This window comes from Balaenoptera borealis (genome assembly GCF_965194805.1).
Source record: "Balaenoptera borealis genome assembly, chromosome: 10".
NCBI lineage: Eukaryota > Metazoa > Chordata > Mammalia > Artiodactyla > Balaenopteridae > Balaenoptera > Balaenoptera borealis.
Window position 1 is genome coordinate 56,114,266 of NC_138874.1, and position 27,107 is coordinate 56,141,372.

General features: G+C 51.7%; 1 protein-coding gene across 7 annotated transcripts in view; it reads left to right on the forward strand.

Moving 5' to 3' along the window:
- The window catches only part of ADAMTS14 (ADAM metallopeptidase with thrombospondin type 1 motif 14), a 162,627-nt gene that overhangs the window by 80,985 nt on the left and 54,535 nt on the right, over positions 1 to 27,107 (forward strand). For all 7 annotated transcript variants that reach the window (XM_082407217.1, XM_082407211.1, XM_082407216.1 and 4 more), the window contains 2 exons: positions 14,582 to 14,738; positions 20,265 to 20,455. In XM_082407217.1, the coding sequence (XP_082263343.1) occupies positions 14,582 to 14,738; positions 20,265 to 20,455 (348 nt within the window). The remainder of the gene's footprint in view (positions 1 to 14,581; positions 14,739 to 20,264; positions 20,456 to 27,107) is intronic.

Sequence of the window (27,107 nt, forward strand, 5' to 3'; positions counted from 1 at the left end):
TGCTCCAGGCACCCATGCCCCGTGGGCCTGAGCCGGTGGGTGAGGCGAGACTGTTTGCTTTCCTGCCCTCAGTGTGCCCTTTACTGGCGAGTTTCTGTCTCCAGGGCTCGCGTCCTCTGCGAGGGTGCAACCAGCTTCATCACGTTTGCTATTCAGGTAACCCAGTTCCCTGAGAAGCCCTCAGTCCTTTGTAGAATTTATGTTCCTATAACGAAAACAAGAAATTGTCTTCTTGGAGAAAAAGGGAGCTTCTGACCTGCCACACCAGGGTGACTGTGGGTCTTCAGGTAGAAAGTGGCCTGCAGCCCTTCTTACACGTCATAGAGTATGTCCTCCGTGGTCACTTCCTGCTTGTGGGGCTGCGGTCTGGGGGCTGCAGGCAGGGGCAGCAGTCAGCATGGGGTGCCTTGACCCCAACCAGATCCCAGGAGGCGGGAGCACAGGTTTTCCTGGGGAGATAGGCAGTGTGGGGAAACTGAGTGACTGTATCAGTTATCCACAGCTGTGAAACAGACCAGCCTAAAACTGCTGAACTTAAAACAACAGCATATTTTTTCCACAATTCTGTTGGTTGGCTGGGTGATTCCTCTGCCGGTTGCTCCCTGGACAGTTGGCGAGGCTGGAAGGTACAGGCTGACCTCATTCACACATCCGGCATTGGCGCTGGCTGTTGGCTGGGCAGCCTCAGTTCTCCTGTCTGTGGCCTCACATCCTCCAGTAGGTAAGACCAGCTTCTTTTACGGCAGTCTCAGGGTAGCATTCCAAGAGGGTAAAAGTGGGAGCTGCAAGATCTCGTAAGGAAGATCTTCTAGTCTTGGAAGTTGCATAAGGTTGCTTCTGTGCATTCTATTGGTCAAAGCGAGCCACAAGGCCAGACTAGATTTTCCAAGAGTGGAGGAATGGACCCTACCTCATTTCAAAGAGGCATGGGAGCAGAGACAGGAGGAATTGTTGCAGCCATCTTTGCAATCGTTCTCCCACACTGACCCTAGGCAAGTGGCTCGACCTCTCTGAGCCTCAGTTTCTGTATCTGTAAAGTGGGTGTTCCTACCTTGTAGTTTTGTTGATTAGAAATCAGGCACTTAAAAGTGCCGCCACAGTGTCCAGAACAATAAATGGTAGCATTTGCTGTTATTATTGTTATCTCTTGGAATAAATATAGAAACTGAGGCAGGTTCCACAGTGGGTTTGTTTCCAGACCCCTGGACACCCATTCTAGTGCTCTTGCTTCCCAGAAGGCCCCATCCCATCAGGGCCTCAGTCTGAGTGGCCCAGGGTCTGGATCCTGGGTGGTTTTCCAGTCTTCGAGGCGGTCTGATCTTGCAGTTTCACTTCCCTAGTTTCCCCACGGCTGTGCCTTGCTGTCTGCTCTGGGTTAATAACTTATTTATGATATGGAATAGAAGCCAGACATCACCTCACTGCTGCTCCCTCCGAGCAGAGCCGGCCTCCCATTCCAGGGAGGGCTGGTCTAGGAGCTGGTTTTATTTTACTTCCCTGGCATCTTCGGGCTGGCTGGAGGGAGGGTGGCCTCTGGGCTGCTCCGTGGGCTGGTGAGTGGGGTGGGGGCTGTGCTTGCCTTCCACCTGCCTTCCAGCCTCAGTGCGGTCCAGGCCCGGGGGTGGGCTTTTGGTGAGGACCTGGGGAATTTCCGCATTCCCCGGACCTTGCAGTGGAAAGTTCCCAAATCATCCGCCAGGCCCGGCCTTCTGTTTTCAGCATGTGGGCCTTTTCCTGCCTTTAAAGCCTTAGAAACAACAAGAACAACAATAAGAAGAACAACAGCAGCAGTACTATTCGTAGGCGGCCTCATCCCTGGCAGCGCCAGGGAGCTCCGTATCAGCACAAATAACCCTCCTGTTATGAACACCTCCGGCGGTGAATCTCAGCTCAGCATCACTGCCAAAGTTCACCCTAACTCAGCTATGACTGGAAGAGGTTTTGGGGGCCTCTCCGTCCCCTTCTCACTTTCCAGACAAGGAAGCTGAGGCTCAGGGAAGGGAAAAGACTCACCCAGGGTCACACAGTGGGCGACTGTCAGGGCCAGTGGGGTCCAGGTCCCTGACTCCCAGTCCAGTGCTCCCCCCACAATCCTGTGCAGCTTCTCCTGAGTTACTAGACGGGAATCGTTCCTCGAGGTCATAAACCCTGTAACGGCCAGGGCCTCGGTGGCCATGGCAACGACTTCAGAGCACAAACACTGAAGGGATTGGTCCATCAGTTGCCTCGTTAGGGGCGTCCTGGGAGTCCTTGGGCCTGGGTGCCGAGTGGAGGTGTTTACGAGGCTGGACAGCTCAACTTCTGCGTGTCGATGTCCTCCTGACGACTGGGAAACCTGGAAAGAGAAAACAAATGCCAGCCTCCCAGTGAGCAGGATTTGAAGCTCAAATGAAACCTTCTGGTGCTTCTCAGCTCCAAGTCACCATTGCTGCTGTTTTATCCATTTTCAGAATTTTGCAGGGCAGTGGGTTGCCGTTTTGCACACATCACTTGACATGGAACATTAAAACCCTGCACTCTCCTTTTCTTCTGCTTTCCATGACACGGCTGAGGGGGCAGTAGATCAGGCCCTTTTAGAGAAACCCCTGAATGTGGGAGTGTTTGTTAGGACCTGGTCGCTCTGAATGCAAACCCTGTTCCCAACGGGTTGCTTGAAGCCCTTTGTCAGTTTTTGCTTTTAAGCCAGCCAAATATTTATACCTTTGATGTGTCCAGAAAACATTCGTACCCCCAGGCCACCGCGCCCCACAGCAGAAGTTAATTTCCGCCCCTTGAGGTTGGCAGGAGCCCACACTCTGAATTCGCTCCTCCAGCCCAAAGAGGGCTTGTTGAGTGCTTGATATTTTGTCACCTCATAATTCACAGTCCCGAGGCTGTCCCCTAAGCCACAGCCGTGTTTTGTGGGAGAGGACTCTCATTAAGGGTGGTATGCCCAAGGGGGTTCATTTTGGAGACTTGGACCTGAGGATGTTGGCCGAAGGTGCTTTTGTTCAGAAGTTGGTCCTGTGTTGTGGATCGGTACTTGTCCTCTTGTGGAGAAGCTCGCATCTGGAAGAGGGACAGACAGACATATGTGAGCGGGATAGAGCACCCGCCAGAACCACTGGGGGCGTGGAGGAGGGGGCGGTGATGGGGTGACATTTGAGCTGGGCTGGAAGGGCATCCCGCAGAGCTCTCCGCAGGGCAAAGGCGTGGAGGCCCGCGTGCACAAGTGTGGCTTTCCAGCCAATGTGGTTTTGTCCACTTGTCCCCAGTGTGCAGAGGAGGGCAGCGATGCCTGGAGGGGTATGTGTTGTCAGGACCCCCATGTGGGGTTAAACCTGGGCCCGGCACAGGGTTCAGGCGTCTAGGTCCACTCATCTTTCCATTCTCCTGTGCTCACCTGCCTTCTGCAGGGCCCTCTGGGGGCAGGCTGATGTCAGGATGGATCAGAGGGGAGCCCTGGCTGGGACAAGTGACCTGCTGGGGGCCAGCCCTCCGCTGCAGGCAGGACTGGCCTCACCCTTTCCTGGAGCCACCCCACTGTCCCCTGGCTTGCTTCTGCGCTGTAGGGTTCAGGCCTTGAGGCGGGGAACCGTTCCCCAGCTCGGGGCCTGGCAGCTACACCGCCTCCTGGCGTTTGAGGGCTGCTTCCTGTCTCCTTGTCTTGAAGCCTCTGCTGCTGCCAGGACTTTGGGCCAAGCAGGGAGCCAGGTGGAGCTCCCAGCCCAAGCTTGGTGGGCCGTCCGTGGTGGTGAGTGAGGGGGGAAGCCTCAGAGCCACTTGGCTCCTGGGCGTGGGGAATGGAAATTAATGGTGGCTGCCAGCCTGGCAAGGTCTGCCCTTGACTCTGGCTGGGCTCCAGGGTGGGGGCTGGCGGCACAGGGGGACTCTCTGAGCACCTGCATGTGAGGCCCCGCCCTGCCGCTGGGCCAGGACCCCTGCCACTGGGCAGGGAGGGGTGTCATAAAAAGCAAGCACCCTTCCTTTAAGAACATTTGCCAAGCCTGAAGAAGGGCTGCGGGAAGACCTAAGCAGCTCTGTTCCCCGCAGAGCCAGAGGACAGACTCGCTCGCCGCCTGCAGCAGCCGCAGCGTAGAGGTGTCGCTCTAAATTGTCCTCACTCTCTGCACGGTGGGCTCCCAGCTGGGAGGGCTGTGACATCATTGCCCACTGGCCGCCCAGTAGATCACAGCCTCCCTCCCCACCTCTCGGACCCACCCAGCTCAGGGCAATTTTGGCGAATTCCTCTTCACTCACAGTGGAGTGGCACCTTAAGGGCAGGGGGTGGCTAGGTTCTAAGATAGCACCTAAGATAGCACAAATCACGTGTGGCCCGGGTGATCCTTGGTCATGCTCAGCCCGGGGAGATGCTCACAGTGTAAGAGGTGTGCAGTCACCTGGCCTGTCCGGACTCCCCTTCCCCACCCCCGCGGCCCCTTGGTCAGGGTGTGTACTCACTGTCCCCTTGTCCCCTCTCTGTCTTTCTTGCCCATTTCCTGTATTATGACAGACTAATTCTGGTCGAACACCCGATGCTGATACTTCTGTCTTTGTGAAACATGGATGATCACTGAAACATTCCATTTAGTACCATTACACCATTTGGAAGCTTCTAGAATTGAGACCAGGGATTCCTAGCCCTGGATGCACATGAGAATCACCTGGGCAGCTTTGAGACAATACTGATGCTCGCTCCGCCCCCACCGCCCCATCTCCCTAGATGTGATTCATTTGTCTGGGGTGTGGCCTGGGCGTCAGTCGGTCTGCAGATTCCCCAGGTGATCCTAATGGACATCTAGGGGTAAGACCCACTGCTGTAGCCTCCTGGAAAAGTCTACTTTGTGTTTGACGGAAAAGTTGGGGGACCAGGAGAGCCAGTCCGAAGAAAGAAAGGAAAAGGCCACACACCTGCTGTGGGCCAGGCCTCAGCAGGGGGCATTTCCCCTTCATTATGTAATTTCATTTCGTTTCAGGCATGGAAACTGAGGCTTGGAGAGTGTCACCCAGCTGGGAAGGGTCCAGGCTGGGACAGAGCCCCAGGTATTTCACTCCCAGGTGTAGCTGCTACATCACTTTGCAGGGAGGTTGGATGACAGAAAAGGAGGGTTACATTGGGTTTGTTTCCTTCTTTTAAACTTTGTCTTAAAATCATTGTTATACAATTTTTTCTTGCTCATTGTAGCAGGCAGACATTTTGTGCAGAATCAGGTTTCCTTTTCAGATAGGGGAATCATAGAGAAGTTAGAAAACACCTAAATGTTTAAAGAGAAGGAAATTGCCTACAAGTTCACACCCAGGTGGTGCATTTCCACCAGCCTTTGGTTTGCCCGTGTTCTTTCTCACATTGACAATTCCTGTGAATCAGTCTTTTCTTGGTAAGGACTTTTCCCCTTAAGGATGCTTAACCACTGGTACTTTTTTCTCAGGGATTTCTTCCCGTGTACAGACAGGGGATCTGAGCAGGTCAAAGCCAGGTTGCAGTGGAGCAAACCATCCATGGTTCCAGAATGCTGCTCCCAGCCCTCCCTTCGTGAGCCACTGGCACACTTTGAATTTTGGTCGTGATAATCATGGCAGCAAACTCGGACACTTACACAGCCCTTGCTGCCAGCTCTTGGTGCTCTATGTATGTTTCTCCGAGCAACCCACAAGATCAGTACCCTTATAACCTGAAGCACAGGGATGTTTAGTAACTTGTCCAAGATTCCATGGTTTGAGAGTAGCAGGACCCAGGGATTCTGGCTTTAGGGTCTCTGCATTTACCCAACACACGCCCCATGCTGCTTCTCCCCTGAGAAGGATCTTTGCTACAAATGGGCTGGGCCCACCAAGGCCCCAGTAGCCTTTCACCCAGCACCTCCCAGGGTGTGGGGCCTGCAGAGGTCATGACCCTGGGAAGTGGGCTGAGCCAGCAAGCATTCATCCCAGGTAACTGCCTCCAGCTGGTGGAGGCTCTCCACTTCCCGTGCTGCTTCTGAGCCTCAGGGCCTTCTGGGATTTCTGCTGCGCCCGTGTGGGGTGTCTGTTGCCCTTTGAGGACAAACCTGGCGGTTCTCGGCTCCGTCCTCCGAGGGCTCCTTCCTCCTGCCTGTCCCCAAGGCTGCAGCTCGGCATGAATCAGCTTTCGGACTCTCCTTGGCTTGGGCCCAGGCCTTGGCAGCCCAGCCTCCAGCAGAGCTCCTGTGGCTTGGGGCTTCCACATCAGGTTTGAATTATGTGGAATCTCAGCGTCCGCAGGCTTTCATCCCAGCCGTGCTGACTCACGCTTCCATGGTAGCGGGCAGCCTGTGCGCCTCATGCGTGTGTGTCGTCTGAGTGCATGTGTGTTGTCTGCCTGCTTGTGTGTTGTCTGTGTGTGTGTCATCCCTTTGTGTGTCGTCTGAGTGCATGTGTGTTGTCTGCCTGCTTGTGTGTTGTCTGTGTGTGTGTCATCCCTTTGTGTGTCATCTGGGTGCATGTGTGTCTCTTGTTCCTGTGCATATGTGTCATCTCCGTGCCTATCTCTTATCTCCCTGTGTGTGTGTCATCTAACAGCTTTACTGAGATTCACATACCATGTAACTCACCCATTTAGAGTGTGCGATTCAGTGGATTTTTATTATATGCCCAGAGTTGTGTAATTATCACCATGTTCAATTTTAGAACATTTTCACTATCTCAAAAAGAAGCTCTGTGTCCTTTAGCTATCGCCGCCGCCTCTCTCCGCTCCCTCTTTCCACCCCCTCTCGCCACCCCCCAGCTGGGATCCATTACTCCAGCCCCCGGCAACCGCTAATCTATCTTCTGTCTCTATAAATTGCCCTATTCTAGAGTTTCAAATGAGTGGAATTGTATAATATGTGGCCTTTTGTGACTGGCTTCTTTCACTTAGCATAATGTTTTCAAGATTCACCTATGTTGTAGTATTTTTCAGCATTTCTTTCTTTTTTATGGCTAAATAACATTCCACTGTATGGATACACCACATTTTGTTTATCCATTCATCTGCTGATGGGCATTTGGGTTGTTTCCACTTCTTGGCTGCTGTAAGTAATGCTGCAGTGAACATTTGTGTAAAGGTTTTTGTGTAGACTTATGTTTTCATTTCTCTTGAGTTTATACCAAGTGGAATTGCTGGCTCATATGGAAACTCTGTTTAATATTTTGTGGAACTGCCAGACTGTTTTCCTAAGTAGCTGCATCATTTTACATTCCCACCAGCAATGTATGAGGGTTCCAATTTCTCCACATCCCTGTCAACACTTGTTAGTGTCTGACTCTTTGATTCTAGCCATCCTTGTGGGTATGAGGGATATCTCATTGTGGTTTTGATGTGCATTTCCCTAATGACTAATGATGTTGAGCACCTTTTCATGTGCTTATTGGCCATTTGTATATCTTCCTTGGAGAAATGTGTACTCAGATTCTTTCCCCATTTTTAACTTGAGTTGTCTTCTTCTTATTGAGCAGTGAGAGTTCTTTACCTATATTAGATGCAAGTCCCTCACTAGGAGAGCAGAGGCTGGTTTCATATCTTTTTGCACCCCCCTCCCCCAAGCCCAGCACGCAGTAGATGCTTCGTAAAGACCTACTGAGAGAGGGAACGATGGTCTCAGGCTATGGGGGTGTGTGGGGTGGCGCTGGCCCCCTCACGTTCGTCGTGAATCAGAGGCAATGGCCCACGATGATCCCTCAGAGGGTCTGGTCCCTGCAGGTTATGTTGGGTGTGTCTTTCAGTTGAACTGACTTAACCACTGGGGAGGTGGAAGGACTTGAAAAAAACCTAATCCCTGGGCCCACCCCTCCCCTTGATTTTTGGCTTGAGTAACTGGGAAAAAGATAGTGTCATTTGCTGAGATGGGGGAGCATGGGGAGGAGGAGCAAGTCTGCTTTAAAGTTTGTGGTGCCCAGCAGAAGCCCAGGGTCTCTATCAAGGAGGCTGTTGGACAGTCTTACATGGAATTTCGGGAGAGGTCAGAGCTGAGGATGTAATTTCGGAGTTACCTGCAAATACATAGTCCCCATAGGCTCAGGAGAAATCCCCAGGGAGCATGGGTGTGGCTGGAGGAGCTGAGTGAGACCAGGACAAAGAAGTGATTTCTGGCTCTGGCCACATGAGTTCACAGGTGACTGTGATGAGAGCAGTTTCCAGGAAGTGGTGGTTCTAGAAGCCCCTGTGGTGTGGATAGAGGCGAGGCATGGAGGTGCAGGCGGTGAGTGTGGACAACTCTTTCTGCTGTGGAGGGAAGCAGAGACCCTGGCAGTAGCTGGACAGGGCTGGGAGGGAATTTCACAGATGGGAGATCCTCAAGTGCACTTATCAATACATGTCAACGAGACTGAATCAGGAGAGAGGGAGGGCCTGGTGATGCCAGAAAGAGGGATGCTAATTGCAGGAGTTAAGTCTTGAGGCGGTGAGAAGGGGGTGGTCCTGAGCACAGGGCACGGCTATGGGAGTTCATGTGGTGGTGGGAGAGCCTGCCTGATGGTGTCTGTTTTCTCCTTGAAAACAGGAGAGGGTGGGGGCGGGACCAGTGTTAGATGTCCAAGCCAATGGGAAAAGGGGAACACAGGTGTAACGGGGCAGTGCTGCAGAATCCGCTGCCTGCATCATGCTCACGTGAGAGCTCTGGACACTGATTCCAAGGGAGACCAGTGGGCACCGTGTGCGTTTTCTCCATCAGTGTGCAGACGTGGAGTGGGTGGCGGCTTGGGTTGAACCAGGGCAGAGGCTTCTCTGGGAGAGTAGGACGCAGGGAAAGGCAGGAGAGAGTTACGGGTGTTTGCACAAGAACTATTATGTGTCTGGATCGAGAAGTCCAAGGTGGTGAGAGGAGAAGTGAGGACTTGGAGGGGGGATTGACAGTGGTGGAGTGGTGGGGCCATGTGTTGGAGGTCTTGATGAAGTTTAATCGTAGCTGGAGCCAGCGTGCTAGAATTAGGTGAGCAGGATGGTGGGGGGAGAGAAGGAGACACCCGCAATCAAGGTTTCTGAGGTTGTAGCAGGTGATGTGATCTCGGGGGCAGCCTGGCTGGCAGTGGCTGGGGATAGAAGTAGGTGGCCCTGTTGGGGGCGAGCCTAGTGGAAGCCACTTGTGATTCTCATGCCATTCCCAGTGTGTGCATCACCCAGCCTCCACTTGCTGGGTTTACTTTTGTTTCCTCCAGTGGAGCAGTTTCAATCTGAATTTGCTGGAAGCCTAGAACCTGAGACAGCACAGCTGGCAGTAAAACCCTCGTAATGGAATTTCCAGAACAAGTTCAGGCCCGAGAATGCACTCTCCTTGGGAGGTGGCAGGATGGTAGGGTTGGCGGTGGCCTGCTCTGCTTCTTTCCCTGCTGGGGAGGCCCCACATAGGCCGGCCTTGGAAGGAGAAGGAAGGGGAGACCTGGCCCACACCTCAGCTGGCTCCACTGCAGCTGCCATCTTGAAATGGGCCCTCCTTCTGGGCATTTGACAAAGGTTGGCCAATCTGAGGGGGCAGCAAGGGGGCTCGGGATTCCCCTTTCCCAGAGGGCCTGCAGCTGTCCTCTCAGAGCCAAACCGTTGGCCCCACGTGGACCCCAGGCTGGGTCCTTGCTCGTTGTCTCTGCACGTGACTCAACACAGATGGACCCCTGCCCTTGTCCAAGTCTGGACTTCTGCACTGTCCAAGGTGTCCTTTGGGATCTCGATCTCTGGCCTCCCTGGAGATCTGTTTGTTGGCTCATTTTACCTGTGCCTCCCAGTTTACATGCAAGTACATGCAATTTTAGAATAAACACGTTTATGTATACACATTCCCACATACATACGAATTTCAAAATAGTATGACCTCAGTTATCTGCTGAAATATTTGGGACCTCACCCTGATGACAGACTGCTGCTGGTAACCAACTGAACTCTTCAATTATGACTCACGGGAGGACACAGGTGATTTCTAAGGCAGCAGTCACCTACCCTGTCCTCACTTGTCTCCTTCAGGTGCCCTGGAATTACACTCTGGATTTGGGGTTTTTGCCTGAGGGGAAGCTGGAGTGGAAAAGCTTAGTTAGCATGGCCTGAAGGCCTGTGGATGAAGATGCAGAAGAAGCTGTCACCTTTGCAACCAAAACAGTGTCACAGCCATGTTGGAAAATTCAAACAGGCCCCTCCCTCAGCCACACACCTGCCAGGAAGGAGTCCTCAGGAGCAGCTGCATTAAAGGGTCTAGAGCAGGGCTGAGGGGGCCAGGCTTGCCCACTGGTGGGTTTCCATTCGGAGAAATTGCCTGAAGGCCTATATAGTCTGTGGCTCAATTGGATATAATCAGCTGTTTGTTGTTGTTTTTATTGCACGAAGGATCTTTCTGGAATATATTTCCTACTTATTTACTGTTTCCAGAAGAATAAGTTATGGGTGAAAACAGATACAGCTGACATTTATTTTCCATTCCACCAGAACTTATTTTCTCCCCCTTTCTTGATTTCTTATACAGAAATTTGATTTGATTTTAGTGCTTAAAATTAGCCACCACTTGTCAGAAATATAAACATCTCATAAACTGAGAGACGGGAGTAATTTGGTGAGGAGGCAGAGAGCCAGAAGGTTCCCGTTGCCAGTGTGTCTGCCCTGAGCGGTGCCTGGTTTCCTGGCCAGGGCAGCGCTGGAGGGGAGCGTGGGCCAAACCTCTCCTGGTGCAGACGGGGAAACGGAGGGCCGCGGGGAGGAACTGGCCGGGCCTGCCTTGCCATCCCTTCTCCAGGAGGAGGGTCTCGGAGGCCAAGAGGGAGCCCAGACGTGGCCCAGAGCTGCCAAGGCCTGGACGTGATGCCCTAAATAGATGAGGATGATCACTAGGGAGGTTCTGATCTGGATGCCAGTGGGGGGCGGTAGGGGGGGGGTGGAGATGGGGCTGGTGGGATCTGCAGTTACAAAGAGGTTTGAAACTTATTTCCTAGTTTTGAAACTTATTTCCTAGCCCTTGCATATGACAGGGCTTGGGTCTTTGCCCTAAACAGTTCACTGGGTGGAAAAATAGGGGTTCTTTTAACTCTTCCCTGGGGAGAGGGCTGAGGGTATGGGGGCTAGACCAGTCCCAGGAATCCCAGGACTTCCAGGTCTGGCGGAGGAGAGCCGGTGTGTGTGGTGTGCGGTGAGAATCCTTTCGGGTGTGTGCGTGGAGGGTGGTCAGCAGGCAGTGGGAGGGGTCTCCTCCTAAGGCTGTGTGCTGAAGTTTCTCCTCATCCTCACGTCGGTGGTGGGAGGTGGACCGGCTTCCATCGAACGTTTTCGTCCAGAGGTGGGAAATGAACATCCTGCTTGCTCTGCAAGGCCAGACCAGAGGCCCAGGGACTTGCAGTCGGGACTACGAAAGAATGTTTCCTTTGAAACATTCCTATGAAAGAATGCTCCAAGTGGGCCCCCAGGGCAGGAGCAGGGCCCGAGTGGCCTGAGGTAATAGAGCCTAGTGGTTCTAGGCTGGCCAGAGCCTAGAGCTGGGCTGGGCTGTTGTTCTAGTGCTGTCCCTTACTTGCTGGGTGACTCTGGGCAAGTTACTTAACCATTCTGAACCTCTGTTTCCTCATCCATGAGATGAGTCTAATATTAGTGCCTATTGTCATAGGGTTGTCGTAAAGGTGAATTAAGACGTGTAAATGTAAGTGGCAGGTACTGTTATTAATAGCAGTGGTAATAAGACTGTTCATAAAGGGCGGAATGTAGAGAAGAGTGTTTCAACTCAGTAAGCCATTACGAGTGTCCGCACGCAGAATAGGTTACATCTTGGGAGAGGGAGCTCCCTGTCACTGGAGGCATCCAAGCAAATGTCAGAGGTCCCCTGACTGGGGATGTTGTCAGGGTATTGAAGCCTCAGACTGGGGCAGGCGTGGCCATCTTGAAAGGGAGGGGTGGGCTGGAAGGTAGTGCCTTGCAGGCCAGCGCTATGCTGTGCGCATCATTCTGGAACCTGCATCCCTCATATGAGGCACTGGGGTCTGGCGGCCACAGGGACCCAGTGGGTGATGAGGCAGGGAAGGCGAGATTCTGAAGAATCCTCCTGTGTAGTGGGTTAACCAAGTCCCAGAACGGGGGAGGCTGTGATCAAGTGACCCAGTGTCGGGGGCGAGGGGCGGTAGCTGAATGGAGTCTCCTGCCCCCTGGTGTGGAGAATTCTCTGCCAGGCTGTTTCCAGAGGTGTGATGGGCAGAGAGAAACAGAGCAGCTACAGCCCTCAGTGAGCCTGGGTTTGTGTGAGTTTGGCCTGGGTGAAGCACAGGTTGTCTGACTTGTGCTGTGAGGGTCTCTTGCTTTGCTTGGTCCCGGGGGGCTTCGGTGGGGTGGCAACAGTGCCCTTGGGTATCAGACAGGGGTACAGAAGTTGGGATGGGATGGATGGGCGTGGGGCTTGGCAGAGAGTCTCTCTTGGCAGCCGAGCTACAGTAGCTTTGGGGGGAATGCCCTGGGCCCTCCCATCCTGCAGCCCTGTGTACCCTGGAAGACGGCTTCCTTCGGGGGGCTCTGTGGGTCCACAGTGGCAGAGGCCCTTCGACTTGACCATCACTTATGCAGGTTTGGCTCAGCCTCTGCCCACGAGCCTGAATGCGTCCCCAGCCCCACACTGCCCTTCCTGCTTCCACACCTGTGCCCGGCTCCCCTACCTGCTGTGCCCTTTCCAGCTCACGTAGGTTTCTTTTGCCACCCTGTCACTTTCTCCCTTCTGATGCACTGATTACCCTTCCGCTGGCCATGGAGGTCGAGCGGAGACTGCCAGTCCCAGGGTGACCCTGTGACTCAGGCCGGACCAACCACAGTCTCCCTTGGGCTGTTCCAGATGGGACTATGCCAGGAAAGCCTGCTTGTCTGTGGTGTCAGAGCAGAGATGTGCCTCTAAGAACATAGCCTTGTCCGGGAGAATGAAGCTGATGCAGAGCGGATGAGGAGGGTGGAGAGGGAGCCGAGGGCACTGGACCCCTCCCTTCCAGTGCCTGCACCTGCCATGGTTTGTCCAGGGGCCAGCACGCTCCCCTTTGGGCCAAGGGGGTTCAAGTTGAATTTCTGCCCCTTACAACCGAGAGCCTGATGGATACCTGTCCCTCAGGTATATCCGCCAGTGCGCCCAGCCCAAAAATTTGGTCACCCTCTGCTCCTCTGTGGGCCCCTCCATCCAGACAATGAGCCACTCACAGCCAAAGGCTGGGCCTTATTTATCTGTTTCTCCCTGCCCTGGGCACATGGCAGGTGCAAAAGTAAAAAAAGGGAGAGCGCTTTAAATGAAAGGACGTGTGCTTAATATAGAGTTTGACATTGTCATTTCAGTAAGCAGACCAGAACTTTTGCAGACGATTGAGTGTCACCTGATAAAATGGTTACCTTGGGAAGCTCCAAACTTATTCGGGTAATGCTGGCTATTTTCCCTAGAACGTTTTTTGGCCTCCTGATTGGAGCAGAAGTCCATCTTGGATTTGATCCAAAATGGTGTTTGCAGTTTGATGGAGAGACATAGCAGGAAGGGACGGAAGAAGATGGGCTGCTGCTGGGAGTTCGGTGTTGCGTGCTCAGGACGCCTTGAAGGGGGTTCCCTAAGAAGCCAGCTCAAAACAGGCTGAGGTGGGACAATTGGTGGAATTTTGTTGCGCACAGTAGTGGCTGCTTTAAAAAGAGGCAGCTCCTATTCAAATGGGAAGGTTTATAAAAATGCTTCCTTCATTCCCTGTTTTGTGTTCACAGCTGCGTTCCCAGTGTCTGGCGCAGGGCTGGTATGTAGTAGGCACTCCGTAGGTATTTGTCGAATGAGTGAAGGAATTCAACAAGTATATATTTTTTAAGGTTTGCCTCCTATTTTCCAGGCACCATGATGGGTGTCTCTTACGGCTTTATAGAGCTGATGTGTGGGTGGTAGGTAGGGGACCTGTACCACGTCTGTTCACACACATCCAGTTACATGTTTCATTGGCCCCTGTGAATATTGCCTTCATTGGGACCTAATAGTTGGCTGGGCTTGGCCAAGGTTATATTTTTATGTTTTTATTTCCAAGGCCAACACTTCATTTTTTTTTTTAGGGACCTGTTTTGATGCAGGCGAAAAATTAGAGTAAAAACAGAGCACACACTCCTGGGGCACTGTCCTGGCTCATTTATCGTCAGCAAACATGAGCTGCCCTCCCTGGTGTGTATGCACACATGCTTTAAATCTGAAATAACAGCGCTTTGTACTGGAGTTGGGGTCCAGTGCCCACCTTAAGTAGGGATAATTAACCTTTACTGATAGGACTTTCCCTTCTTGTCTGTCTGTAGATAAAGGCAAATCTGCAGGATAGTGATAGCACTTTGGGGTGCTTTGGTGTGTGTACCTAGTCCTTGTGACAGTGACCTGCCATTTTAAGCCCTGGAACCCTTTGTTTAAATGAAATGTTACGTGGAACCCCTTGAGTGTACAACACAGTGGAAGTGGATCTGCTCTGCTTGCAATGGGCATGTTGCAATGGGCACCCCCTCCCATGTCCCTGCTGGCATCCCAGGGCCCCCCAAGCCCCTAGAGGAAGAGTCTATACTCGTGTAGTCACACTCGTTTGCGGTCACACACGCTCACCTGTTCTGCCGTGTGTTAACATGTCTTCTCTCTCCCCCTCTTTCCTCCTGCGCGCTGTGCCCCTGGTTCAGGCGGGCCTCATCCGCACAGACAGCACTGACTACTTCATTGAGCCCCTGGAGCGGGGGCAGCAGGAGACGGAGGCCGGCGGGAGGATGCACGTGGTGTACCGCCGGGAAGTCGTCCAGCAGGCGTGGACAGAGCCTCTCGGGGACCTTCACAATGAAGGTAGGCTGTGGGCGGGGCCCCCGGCTCTACCTCCGTCCACACCTCGGGGGTGTTTTTAGGTAACTTCTGGCCTGAACTTCTCAACTCCTGGCCTCAGTCTTCTCAGCTGTGTAATGGGACTGGGCCATGTAGACCTACTGCACCGGCAGAGAAATGCCACTGGGTTTTAGGGGCTACCATAACAGTCTGGAGTTGGGGACCAGAAGGGTACTTGAGTCCCCTGAACTGTAGTCCTTGGGACTCCAGAGTCTCTGAGGGGCTCAGTGTTGCTTTGCAAGGCTGTTTCTCTGCCAAGGCAGAAGGTGGAATGGCTGCGGTTAGCTCTTCCCCCTGAAAATCATCTCAGCCCCTGGGAACCACGGGAAGGAGGTTCTTAGGGCACTTGTAGGGAGACTGCCTGGGGTCAGGCCACCAGGATCAGCTCTGTGTCCAGCAGACCATTTAAAAATCCTACCTCCAACACTGTCTACTGTGTGACCCCAACAAGTTACTTAACATCTCTGAGCCTCTTTTTTCTAATCTGTAAAGTGGGGGCGATCATTGTTACCTCTAAGGCTGTGTGTATTATAGTGTGTATAGAAATCCCAGCATGGAGCTTAGCATGTAGTAGGTGTTTGATGAATGGTTGCTCTTATCACGGTCTTGTTATTAAGGTAACTCCTGCCATGTTAGGGTGAGAGCCCTGAGAGGGGCGTCTCTGCACCCCAGTGATCAGCACCGGAGCCTGCACACCGGCCTGCACGCCTACTCAGGACACGTGGTTGAGCGAATGAAGCAGTGGATGCAACCTGTGCTGGTCCTGGGCCCGTGCCGACTTCATAGTCTGACTGAGCTTTGTCTTGAAGCCCCTTTGGCCACTAGGACATGAGACCCTGGGTGGAATCTGGCCATGAGTCACCACACCCTCCTGCCTGGGCCCTGGCGGGGTTGGGCCCAGTGTGAAGGAATGCCTGGAAACCAGTTGTCCCCACGTATAATGCCTCCTCTGAAGCCCCAGCTGCTCTCCCCCTGTTGCTCATAAGTGATGCTGCACTTATGTTGCGATGGTGGAGGGCTCTGCAGGCCTGGCGGGGGTGGGGGGGGGAGCTGAGGGACTGGGCGGAGCCTCGGGGGGCTGGGGAGGGTTTCAGGAGCAGGTGGTGACCATTCCCACCACCATGGCTGGGAGGAATGACAAGTCTCCCTCAGGCTCCATTTTACCTGAGGCCGTTCGGAATCAAAAGACCATAAATCCTCCCTTCTGGGGAGAGACCTTGGGGAAGTCCTACTCCAGGGCTGTGAGCCTGGAACCAACCACACGGTCCACCACCACGGTCGTTGGCTGGGAGGCCGAGACCGCTGAGCTCAGGGTGGGGTTCAGGCCCCGAATGCTGCTTTGACTCCCTTTCATCAGGCTGCCCGGCTGAACCTCCTGTGGGCGGCGTCATGCCCTTGGCCCATGTGGGTCCTTCCTTAGAAAGGCAAGGGTGATAGGGGACTTTCTTGAAAACCTGTGACTCACTCACTCTGTTAATTTAAGGCCAGCGTTGCATCTGAGCCCAGTTTGTGAAGTGTTTCTGGATGCGGCTGTCTCCATTTAACATCTCGGTTAAGATGAAAGGTTTGACCTTGGAGGCTGTGCCCTGGACGTTCCCAGGCTCCTAATGCTGTCCTTTCCTCAGTCCTGCTCTGTAGCCCCCTTCCGACCCTCAGTCCTGCTCTGTAGCTGCCTTCCCACCATCCAGGTCCCTGGGGCCTGGATGCCAACAGGCCATATGTGCCTGTTGCCAGAGTTCTGGCTCCTCGGCTGCGGGCCAGGGCTGCCAGACGCCAGGGCAGCTTATCCCCTGGCCAGGCTGGGGCTTAAGGCTGCTGCTGCTTTTTCTTAATCAAGAGAAAATCCATTATAACATATACAATTCAGTTTTTTTTTTTTTTTTACTATATTCACAATTTTGTGGGACCATCACCATTATCTAATTCTAGAACACCTCCATCACTCCCATAAAAAACCTGATACCCATGATTTAGCTGTCACTCCCGTTTTCCTCTCCTCAACCCCCTGGCAACCACCAATCGATCTTCTCTCTCTAGAGATTTGTCTCTTCTGGACATCCCCTATATATGGAATCATAAGGTCTGTGGCCTTCGTGACTGGCTTTCTTTCGCTTAGCGTGTAGGGTTCACCCGTGCTGGAGCATATGTATCAGTACTTTACTCCTCTTTATGACAGGGTAATAGTCCATCCTGTGGAGAGACCACATTTTGTTTATCTGTTCATCTGTCGGTGGACATTTGGGTTGTTTCCATTTTTTGGCTATTATGATAATGCTGCTATGAACATTCTTGTATAAGGTTTTGTGTGAACATATGTTTTCAATTCTTTTGCATATATACCTAAGAGTGGATTGCTAGGTCCTATGACTACACTGTGTTTAACTTTTGGGGGAACTAACTGCCAAACTGTTTTTCAAAGCAGCTGCACCACTTTACATTCTCATGGGGCTTCTTGGGTGGGCTCATTGAAAGTTCCCAGTGACCTGCTGCCCTCACCCCTCCTCGCTTTGAGGATTCCCTATGTCTGGCCCGAAGGATGAGAGACACATAAAAGAGGGTGTGACTGGAACATCTCCAAGGTCTATAGCTGATGTCAGCAGGCCCTCCCCTTACTGTTTTTGTTGAGAGAGAAACCTGGGTGGACCCGGTTAGGGTGTGATAATGGGGAGTGGCAGGTCTGGGTTTACATTCTGGCCTTTTGCCATGAACTTGCTGTATGACCTGAGATGAGTCAGGTAACCTCTCTGAGCCTCCCTTTGACAGGCCTGGCACGGAGAGCTGTGAGGGGTCCAGTTCCCCGTTTCACTTGCAGTGCTGAAATCTCCGGACACTGCTCATGTGTTGGAAGTGGCTGTTATATTCTACTCACTCCATGGAGAGAGCCCTTGCCCCTCCTCCTCCCCTCCTGGGGGTCTTCTCCCCTCCCAGGAATTTGTCTCTGGGCTGCTGCACTCACTGTTGGACTCAGACAGCAGGGCCACCAGGAGCTCTGGTGCAGTGTCACCTGCAGAGAGAGAGGCATTGGCCTCAGAGGCAGTGAGGGTGGACACCAGCCTGAGCCCTGCTCACCAGGCTGTGCATTGTTCAGAGGGCCGGCTGCCCATTTCTGGTTCTCCACTAGGCCAGTGGCCATTCATTTTCCCAACTCTTTTTTTTTTCCATAAATTTATTTATTTATTTATTTTTGGCTGTGTTTGGGTCTTTGTTGCTGCGCGCGGGCTTTCTCTAGTTGCACCGAGCAGGGGCTACTCTTTGTTGCGGTGCGCGGGCTTCTCATTGCGGTGGCTTCTCTTGTTGCAGAGCACGGGCTCTAGGCACGTGGGCTTCAGTAGTTGTGGCGCACGGGCTTAGTTGCTCTGCGGCATGTGGGATCTTCCCGGGCCAGGGCTTGAACCCATGTCCCCTGCATTGGCAGGCAGATTCTTAACCACTGCACCACCAGGGAAGCCCGGCATGCGGACTCTTAGTTGTGGCATGCAGACTCTTAGTTGTGGCATGCATGTGGGATCTAGTTCCCCAACCAGGGATTGAACCCGGGCCCTCTGTATTGGGAGCGCAGAGTCTTACCCACTGGACCACCAGGGAGGTCCCCATGTTCCCAACTCTTAAATCTAGTGCTTTCCTTCCTTTGCACGATAGCACTACTAACCAAAGGGAAAACAGAAACAGTAACATGGAGCCCTGTGGTTCCCTGTTGTCCTGTGCTCAGATTTCAGTCCCTGAAGTACCCATGTACATGGAGGCTTAGAGGCAGAACTTGGGTGTCCGTTGATTCATTCCTGAGGGTCACCTGCACTGTGGGCGGTGTCTCCTTATACTCACAATAGATCCTGCAGGTGCAGCTCCCTCTGCTTGGGGCCCTGTGTTCCCTGTGTTGTCTCCTGCTCCCCACCAGCCAGCTCAGATGTGCCCTTCTCCAGAAGCCTTCCCCAGCTCCCCAGTCCCGGTTTGGGTCTCGGTGTGGAAGCCTGCCCTAGTCAGTCCTACTATAGCCCTTGACGTTACTCTATTGATACCATCTGGTTTCTTATCTGTCACCTGCACTTAATGTTACTCTATTGATACCTTGATGTTACTCTGTTGATACCATCTGGATTCTTATCTGTCACCTGCACTAGGCAGGGGGACTCAAGGACAAGGCCCTGCCTTCATCACCCACCCACCCTCCCTCAACCCTTCTAGTACGTGTGGGGACCCTCCTGCAGCCACACCTCTGGATACATGCTGGGATTGTAGTGGTGGCATCTTTACAGCCTCAGCCCCTGGCCCAGTCTTGGGGGTGGGGGGGTTCTCAAATAACAGTGGATAAATGAATAGTCTTAGAAATCAGTGCACAAGTATCAGAGCTTCAGGGTAGGATGGCAGGAAAGTCATTAAGTTCAGTTGAAGCTTTCTCGAGGGACCCCAGCCTCCTGTCCTGCTTTCATAGCTTTCCCTATGGTGTCCTCATGCACCCTCACTCCACTGCCCCAACAGATATTGCTCCAGTCCTTATTCAGGCTATGGTGTAAATGACTGATAACTGCTTGAGGTGTTACCTTTCTAAGTAGCAGTATGTTTCAAAGCAAGGCCTTTGGATTCAGACAGACATGGACACACTACTTTGAACCTTAGTTTGTTTGCCTGTATAATGGGGTCTATAACCTGACAGAGTTGTTGTAAGAACTGGATTGGATTGGATTAGATTAAGGGTCAGAAACTAAGTCCATGGGCCAAATGTGGCCTACCATTGTTTTTGTAAATAAAGTTTTATTGGGACCTAGATAGACTCATTTGTTTATGTATTGTCTGTAGCTGCTTTTATTCTCCAACAGTCGAATTGAAGGGCTGAGACGGAGACCAGAAGGCCCACAAAACCTAAAATATTCACTATCTGATCCTTTACAGAAAAAGTTCGACGACTCCTAGATAACATCATACAAGTTAATAAATGCTGGTTAAAGAAATAAATATTTTGCTTTTAGCCAAAAAGCCGAAGTTGTGATGGTGAAATTTGGAGTTGCTGGCAGTGATTGGGAGGGATTTGAGGGGCACAGGGCATGCTCCAGGGGTCCCTAAAATGCCCCACATAGGCCACGGTAACATCACAATTTTTTTCCTTTATTAAGATGTTTACACCCAGTGCCACCTTTGATTTTTACAGCAAGCTTGTGGGGCAAGAGATCAAGGATTATCCCTCCCCATGTCACAGCAGGGGAGGGGAGCCTGGAGCAGCGGCGGGGCTTGGGCTAGGACGCACAGGGAGGTGGGACCGAGTAGGAACTGGAACCCGGGCCAGTTCTCACCTCTCTGCTCCTCATTGCCTCAGGGACTCGCCGTGTCCTCACGCCAGGGAAAGGGCTCATGCCCACCAGTTACCTGGTATGGCACAAACCCTCATGCTGCCTTGGCTTTCAGAGGCAGGGAAAGGAGCACACGTGACGGGGGCCGCGTCATGGTGACAGTCCCTTATGTGGGTTTGACCTCGGTTTCTTCCCGTCCCGGTTCCAGCTTTTGGCCTGGGTGACCTTCCCAACCTGCTGGGCCTGGTGGGGGACCGGCTGGGAGAAGCAGAGCGGAAGCGGCGACATGCCAAGCCGGGCAGCTACAGCATGGAGGTGCTGCTGGCGGTGGACAACTCGGTGGTGCGCTTCCACGGGAAGGAGCACGTGCAGAACTACGTCCTCACCCTCATGAACATCGTGAGTGTCCCCGAGTCCCGGGTCTGGGGGCAGGGGCTGGGGTGGGGGCCACCGGCGCTGGTCTGATGGACAGTTTCTCCTGGGCCTGGTGTTTTCTGGGCAGACCCGGGGAAGTCACTGCCTGCTCCTTAGTCCAGCTGGACAGCAGTTTCCGTGGTGAGATGGGCCTGAGCAGGCATGACGTCCATCCCAGGCCGCAGCTGGTCTCAGCTGTGCATGCCTGTGCTGAGGTGCCTACAGGCAAACCAGAGCCCGTGGCCAGTGGCTTCTGGGCTTGGACACATTCAGAGCCTGGGTCGGGCATGGCCGGGGGCCTCACTTGCCTTAGAGTTGAAGGGACTTCCCTGAGATTCATCATCTGGAGAAAATGCCCAATCCCAGGCTGGGGAGACTGGCTAGTGAGCTGTCAATCTGCTAGGGGGGATCCGAGGCCCCCAGTGTGGGCCTTGGGTGTTCACAGAGATCAGACGGGCAGGGAAAATGAGGGTCACGGGCAAATTTTGAGACTGTGAAGCAGAGAGGCCATGCACTGTCCAAAGTGGGTGGTCACTGCTCAGCTGCCACGGGAGGCTCTCATGCCGAGATGCAGGGCTCTTGTCACAGAAAGGCCAGTTTTTTAAAGAAAAGTCAGAAATGCAGACAGTTTTGTTTTTTTAAAAAACTTTTTATATGGAAAATTTAAATTGAGGTATCTAAGTGAAACACCCAATTTTTAAAAATGCTAAAATAAAAAAACCCACTGAGAATGCTGAATAAAACCTATTTACAACACCACATTTGGCCTGTGGGCTACAGTTGGGCACCTCTGACCTAAAGGGGCAGAGACGAGGGAGACCAGGGGAAAGGAGGGTGAAGGTGTCAGGGGTGGGCTTGCACTGTTTCTCTTCTGGCAAGAGGCCTTTGTCAGAGGCGCCTGTGGCTGTGGCTCTGGGAGGATGGGGACCGGTCTAGGCTCAAGTGGGACCTACGGTGGGAACTGCTCAGGCCTCGGCTGGATGCTGGGGAGACGGGGCAGGACCTCAGGCCCTCCTTTATGAAGCCAGGTGGAGGGGTGACGTGGGGGTCAGGCCCCAGCTCAGAATACTAGGGTGCTGTGGAGTTCAGGCAGGAGGAGGCAAGCACCCCATCAACAGGAGACAACAGGGCAGGGCCTTCACCTTGGAGTCTGCAGGGGACCCAGCTCGACGGCTTATCATAAACATTTATCCGGAATGTAAGAGCTGAGAAGGAAAACATATATACATGGTGGGACCTCTTTATTTTTTATTTTATTTAAAAATTTTTTTTATTGGAGTATAGTTGATTTACAATGTTGTGTTAGTTTCAGGTGTACAGCAAAGTGAATCAGTTATACATGTACATATATCCACTGTTTTTTAGATTCTTTTCCCACATAGGCCATCACAGAGTATTGAGTAGGGTTCCCTGTGCTCTACAGTAGGTCCTTAAGGATTAGTTATCTATTTTATATATAGTAGTGTGTATATGTCAATCCCATTCTCCCAATTTATCCCTCCCTCCCCCTTCCCCTCTGGTAACCATAAATTTGTTTTCTACATCTGTGACTCAATTTCTGTTTTGTAAATAAGTTCATTTGTACCAGGTGGGGCCTCTTTAGAAAGCCAAAGTTTCCAGCCCCTGCATGGGCCTCCACTGGCCTTAAGGTTAGGGTCCTCTCACCTGAGGCCTGTAAGAAAGTTGGCTGGCTGCATTCTCATGCAGACCAAAAGGTGACTGCAGGGGGGCCAGGGCTGCGATAGGATCAACTTACACTCAGTCTAACATGGAAGGTTCTTGGAGGCTGTGACGGACGTGCAGCCAATCACAATGATCACAGTAATGCGTGGGGAGGAATGTTAGTGGATTGGCCAAGAGCGTGGGCTTTGAAATCAACCAGTCTGGCTCTGCTCCTTCCTGTCCTTTGACCTTGGGGGCAAGTCAAAACCCCAAAACACCAACCCTCTCGAGTGTCCCTTTTTGGGGGGCTTCAGGTCTTATTTGCGGCATGTGGGTTCTTTCATTGAGGCGCGTGGACTTCTGTCTAGTCGTGGCGCGTGGGCTCTAGAGCGCATGGGGTCTGTAGTTTGCGGCACGCGGGCTCTCTAGTTGATGCGCACGGGCTTAGTTGCCCCATGGCATGTGGGATCTTAGTTCCCCGACCAGGGATTGAACCTGTGTCCCCTGCATTGGAAGGTGGATTCTTTACCACTGGACCACCAGGGAAGTCCCTCCCCACTTTTAAAACAGCATTACCTGGGGACTTCCCTGGTGGTCCAGTGGTTGGGACTTCACTTTCCAGTGCAGGTGGTGTGGGTTCGATCCCTGGTCGGGGAGCTAAGATCCCACATGACTCGTGGGCAAAAAACCAAAATGTAAAACAGAAGCGATATTGTAACAAACTCAATAAAGACTTTAAAAATGGTCCACGTTAAAAACAAAAACACAAAAACAAAAACAAAAAACCAAAAAAACAAAATAAAACAAAAATCCCCCAGCACTACCAATACTTACTACGCAAGGGTTTGGGGAGATTAAATGAGGCACATAGCACATAGCATGATACCTCGCATGGCATAAGCTCCCAGTAAGTGGTTGGTAATAATAATATGGCTTTCATGAGGGAAGTGGTAACACATTTCTGGGAACTAAACAGTTGATGAGCAGAAGTGTCAACTCCATGGTCATGCCAATCCCCCTGGCAACATTTGTGGGAAAATAAAATGCTGCCTGTGCTGTCTGGGGTCCATAATCCAGCCACACGGGAGGCGAGGTGGCTCCTAGGAGGGCATGCAGCCAGCCCCTTGTAAGCTGTGTGACCTTAGGCAAGGGACCTGTATTCTTCGGAATGTGTAGCTTGTAAGTGATGGAAAATGAATTCAAGCTAGGTTAAGAAAAACAGGACTAAAAGAAATGGGCCAGGTTGTGGAAGGGACGGGATGGAGCTGGCTGTAAGTGTAATTGGTACTAGAGGCTTACATGGACTCTGTTTTTAGGTTCCCTTCTCTCTGTGTGACATCCTAATTCTCTTTGACCAACATCTCTACAAGACAGATTCTGGCTATTAGCATCATGAAGCTCTTTTTTTTTTTTTTTTTTTTCCAGTTTTTTAATTAACGTATAGTTGATTTACCATGTTGTGTTAATTTCTGCTGTACAGCAAAGTGATTCAGTTATACATATATGTACATTCTTTTTTTAAATATTCTTTTCCATTGTGATTTATCATAGGATATTGAATATAGTTCTCTGTGCTAGACAGTAGGACCTTGTTGTTTATCCATTCTAGATATAAAAGCTTACATCTGCTCACCCCAACCTCCCACTTCATCCCTCCCCCAGCCCCCTCCCCCTTGGCAACCACCAGTCTGTTCTCTATGTCCGTGATTCTGATTCTGTTTCTGTTTCATAGATAGGTTCATTTGTGCCATATTTTACATTCCACATAGAAGTGATATCATATGGTATTTGTCTTTCTCTTTCTGACTTACTTCACTTAGTATGATCATCTCTAGTTGTATCCATGTTGCTGCAAATGGCATTATTTCATTCTTTTTTATGGCTGAGTAGTATTCCATTGTATATATGTACCACATCTTCTTCATCCATTCATCTATCCATGGACATTTAGGTTGTTTCCATGTCTTGGCTATTGTGAATAGTGCTGGTATAAACATAGGGGTACCTGTATCTTTTTGAATTAGAGTTTTGTCTGGTTATATGCTCAAGAGGGGTATTGCTGGATCATATGGTAGCACTATTTTTAGTTTTCTGAGGAACCTCTATACTGTTTTCCACAGTGGCTGCACCAACTTACATTCCCACGAACAGTGTAGGAGGGTTCCCTTTTCTCCACACCCTCTCCAGCATTTATTGTTTTGTAGAGTTTTTTAAAAAATTTATTTATTTTATTTTATTTATTTTTGGCTGCGTTGGGTCTTCGTTGCTGTGCGCAGGCTTTCTCTAGTTGCAGCGAGCGGGGGCTACTCTTTGTTGCGGTGCGCGGGCTTCTCATTGTGGTGGCTACTCCTGTTGCGGAGCACGAGCTCTAGGCACACGGGCTTCAGTAGTTGTGGCGCGTGGGCTTTAGAGCGCAGGCTCAGTAGTTGTGGCTCACAGGCTCTAGAGCGCAGGCTTAGTAGTTGTGGCGCACAGGCCTAGCTGCTCCGCAGCATGTGGGATCTTCCCGGGCCAGAGATTGAACCCATGTCCCCTGCATTGGCAGGTGGATTCCGAACCACTGTGCCACCAGGAAAGCCCTGTAGACTTTTTAATCATGGCCATCCTGACCAGTGTAAGGTGGTGCCTCATGGTAGTTTTGATTTGCATTTCTCTAATAATTAGTGATGTTGAGCATCTTTTCAGTGAAGCTGACTCTTATTTTGCCATAGCTCCCTGGCCAGAGACAAAAGAAGTTTCCCCTGGAGTTCCCAGGCAAAAGCTCCTGGGGCTGGACTCTGATTGGTCTAAGTTCGGGTCACATGACCACACTTTGGACCAATCACTATATGCTGGAGAAGGAGATGGAGTTTCCCAAAGGAGGAGAGGGACTGGACATAGGCATGGCCACTGGAGAAATTGTTCTGAGCTCACCAGACACCCCAATCTGTGTCTGTTATACTATTTAATCCCTGAGAGCCTCCGTTTTTCAAAATAGTGTCTGCTCTTGGGTTGAATATGTGTTAAGTATTTAGCACATACCTGGCACATAGAGAGTACTCAAGCAATGTGTTCTTCGTTCTTATAGCTGTATTGTCTTTGTGTGTGTGTATATGTGGTTCTTTGTCTAAGTCTTTGAAGGTGGAGTCCTTGAGGGTGAGAACTTTGACTTAGGCTTTTTTGAAACCCGAGAACACACAGCATAGGTGTCTAGTACAACACCTGATAGGTGATCGGTAAATGTGGAAGTGAATGGTGTCTATGGGAGAAGCAGGGAGCCAGCATGGGAAAAGGGGAAAACAGCAGATTTCTGTCTACAATGCCAGCATTAAGAGAAGGGCAGGGGTAGAAATCAGCTCCAACTACAGGAGCCCCAGGGAGGGGACGGGTGCCAGAAAGTCTGCCCCTTGCCACCTCTTTGTTTGGATACTAATTCTTTTATCCCTGAAGTAGCATGTGGTTTGCCACTCAAAAAGCAAAGGCTACCATGTGCAGCCATTTGAGAAAGAGAGGGAGGGCGGGAGGGTTACTCTGCCTGTGAACACACCCACCTCACTGGAGCACTTGACCACCCACCCAGACTCTATAAATTGCTAGCCCAACCTAAGACCACACAGCTGAGTACTAATCCCATTAATGGCAGAGCCAGGTTGGCCCCTGGAGCCAGCAGGTGGAGAACAGGAGGGAGAGTGGGACAGGGGCCGGGGGCAGGGGAGACCTTAGGAAGCGCTCGTTGCTGGGACCCTCGGTCCTGGATCCTGAAGACCCCAGGAGTGTGAGCTGGGCTCTATTCACAGTCCCAGAGTTTGCTAAAAGATAATTCTCAGAAAAAGGTAAAATCATGACTCCTCACACAGAAATAAACTCGGGCGTTGTGTTAAAGATTTTACTCTACTCACTGATCAGTGAGGGAACCAGACAGATGTTACAAGCCATTCAAAAGAGAACCCAAAGAACAGAGACATTTATAGATCAGGAATTTTGAAACAAAAACGTGCAAATAGAGACAGAATTGGCTTTTTCACAGGGTGGAAGGGAAGACAGAATTTACATGTCTGTAGACGAGTTTTGCATTGCTATCAGTTACCTAACACTGCTGTCAGTTGTAAAGTAGCTTCTGTGGTATCAGATTCAGATAAGGCCAATAGGTGTGCTGTGGACAGTGCATAGTTTTCATGGAAGTGCACATTTTTATTGCCTGAGTTTGCGGCCTGGACTGGGTCGCAGGTAGAGAGCCCTTTCCATGGATGGCGGGGAGTCTGGTGGCGCATCTGACTTATGGGCTGCATCCTCCCTCCTGGAGCTAGAGGAGTGGCAGATTCCCTCAGGACACAAGGGCACACCCTGGATTCTGGCTGTGTGACAGGACTAAGCAACCAAATGGTGGGACCTTCCCCCCCATACCTCCCTAAGAGCTGACCTGCCAACGCCCCTCCCTTTCTGGATTCTGGTTGGGGAGTAGGGTGTGGAGAGAAGGCCTAGAGTTAGGAGTGCTTGAGAGTGGGTAGTCTGAGGAAGACCATAGAGCTCTCTTTTCCTGGGCCACATGCTCCGTTCTCTCTCGCATCTCTCGGAGAAAGCTTCCTGTCTGGGCCCTTGCATTAAGGATTGTGTTGCTCGGCTTCTCTTTAAATGTCTCTTGGTTGAACTGAAGTGTGAGCACGGCAGCAGGTCCTGGAAGGGTAGAACAGACTTGCTGGAGCCCCACTCCCCAGCTGGCCTCAACCTCAGTCTGAGCTGTCATTCATTCATTTGTTCAGAGCCAGGTGCTACGCTGCCTCAGTGGGCCTCCCCTATGCTAGGCATTTGGCAAGATGGGGGTGGGTGTGATCTGGGCTTTTATGGTCATAAGTGACAGAAACCCAGCTCACACTAGCTTAAGCCAAAGAAGGGATTTATGGGACAGGGCAGCTCCAGGGACTCGGGCCTCAGGTCCATTAGGATGCTCTCTCCTCCCTCTCCTCCCTGCTTGTCTGCTTGGTGATATAAGCCAGCA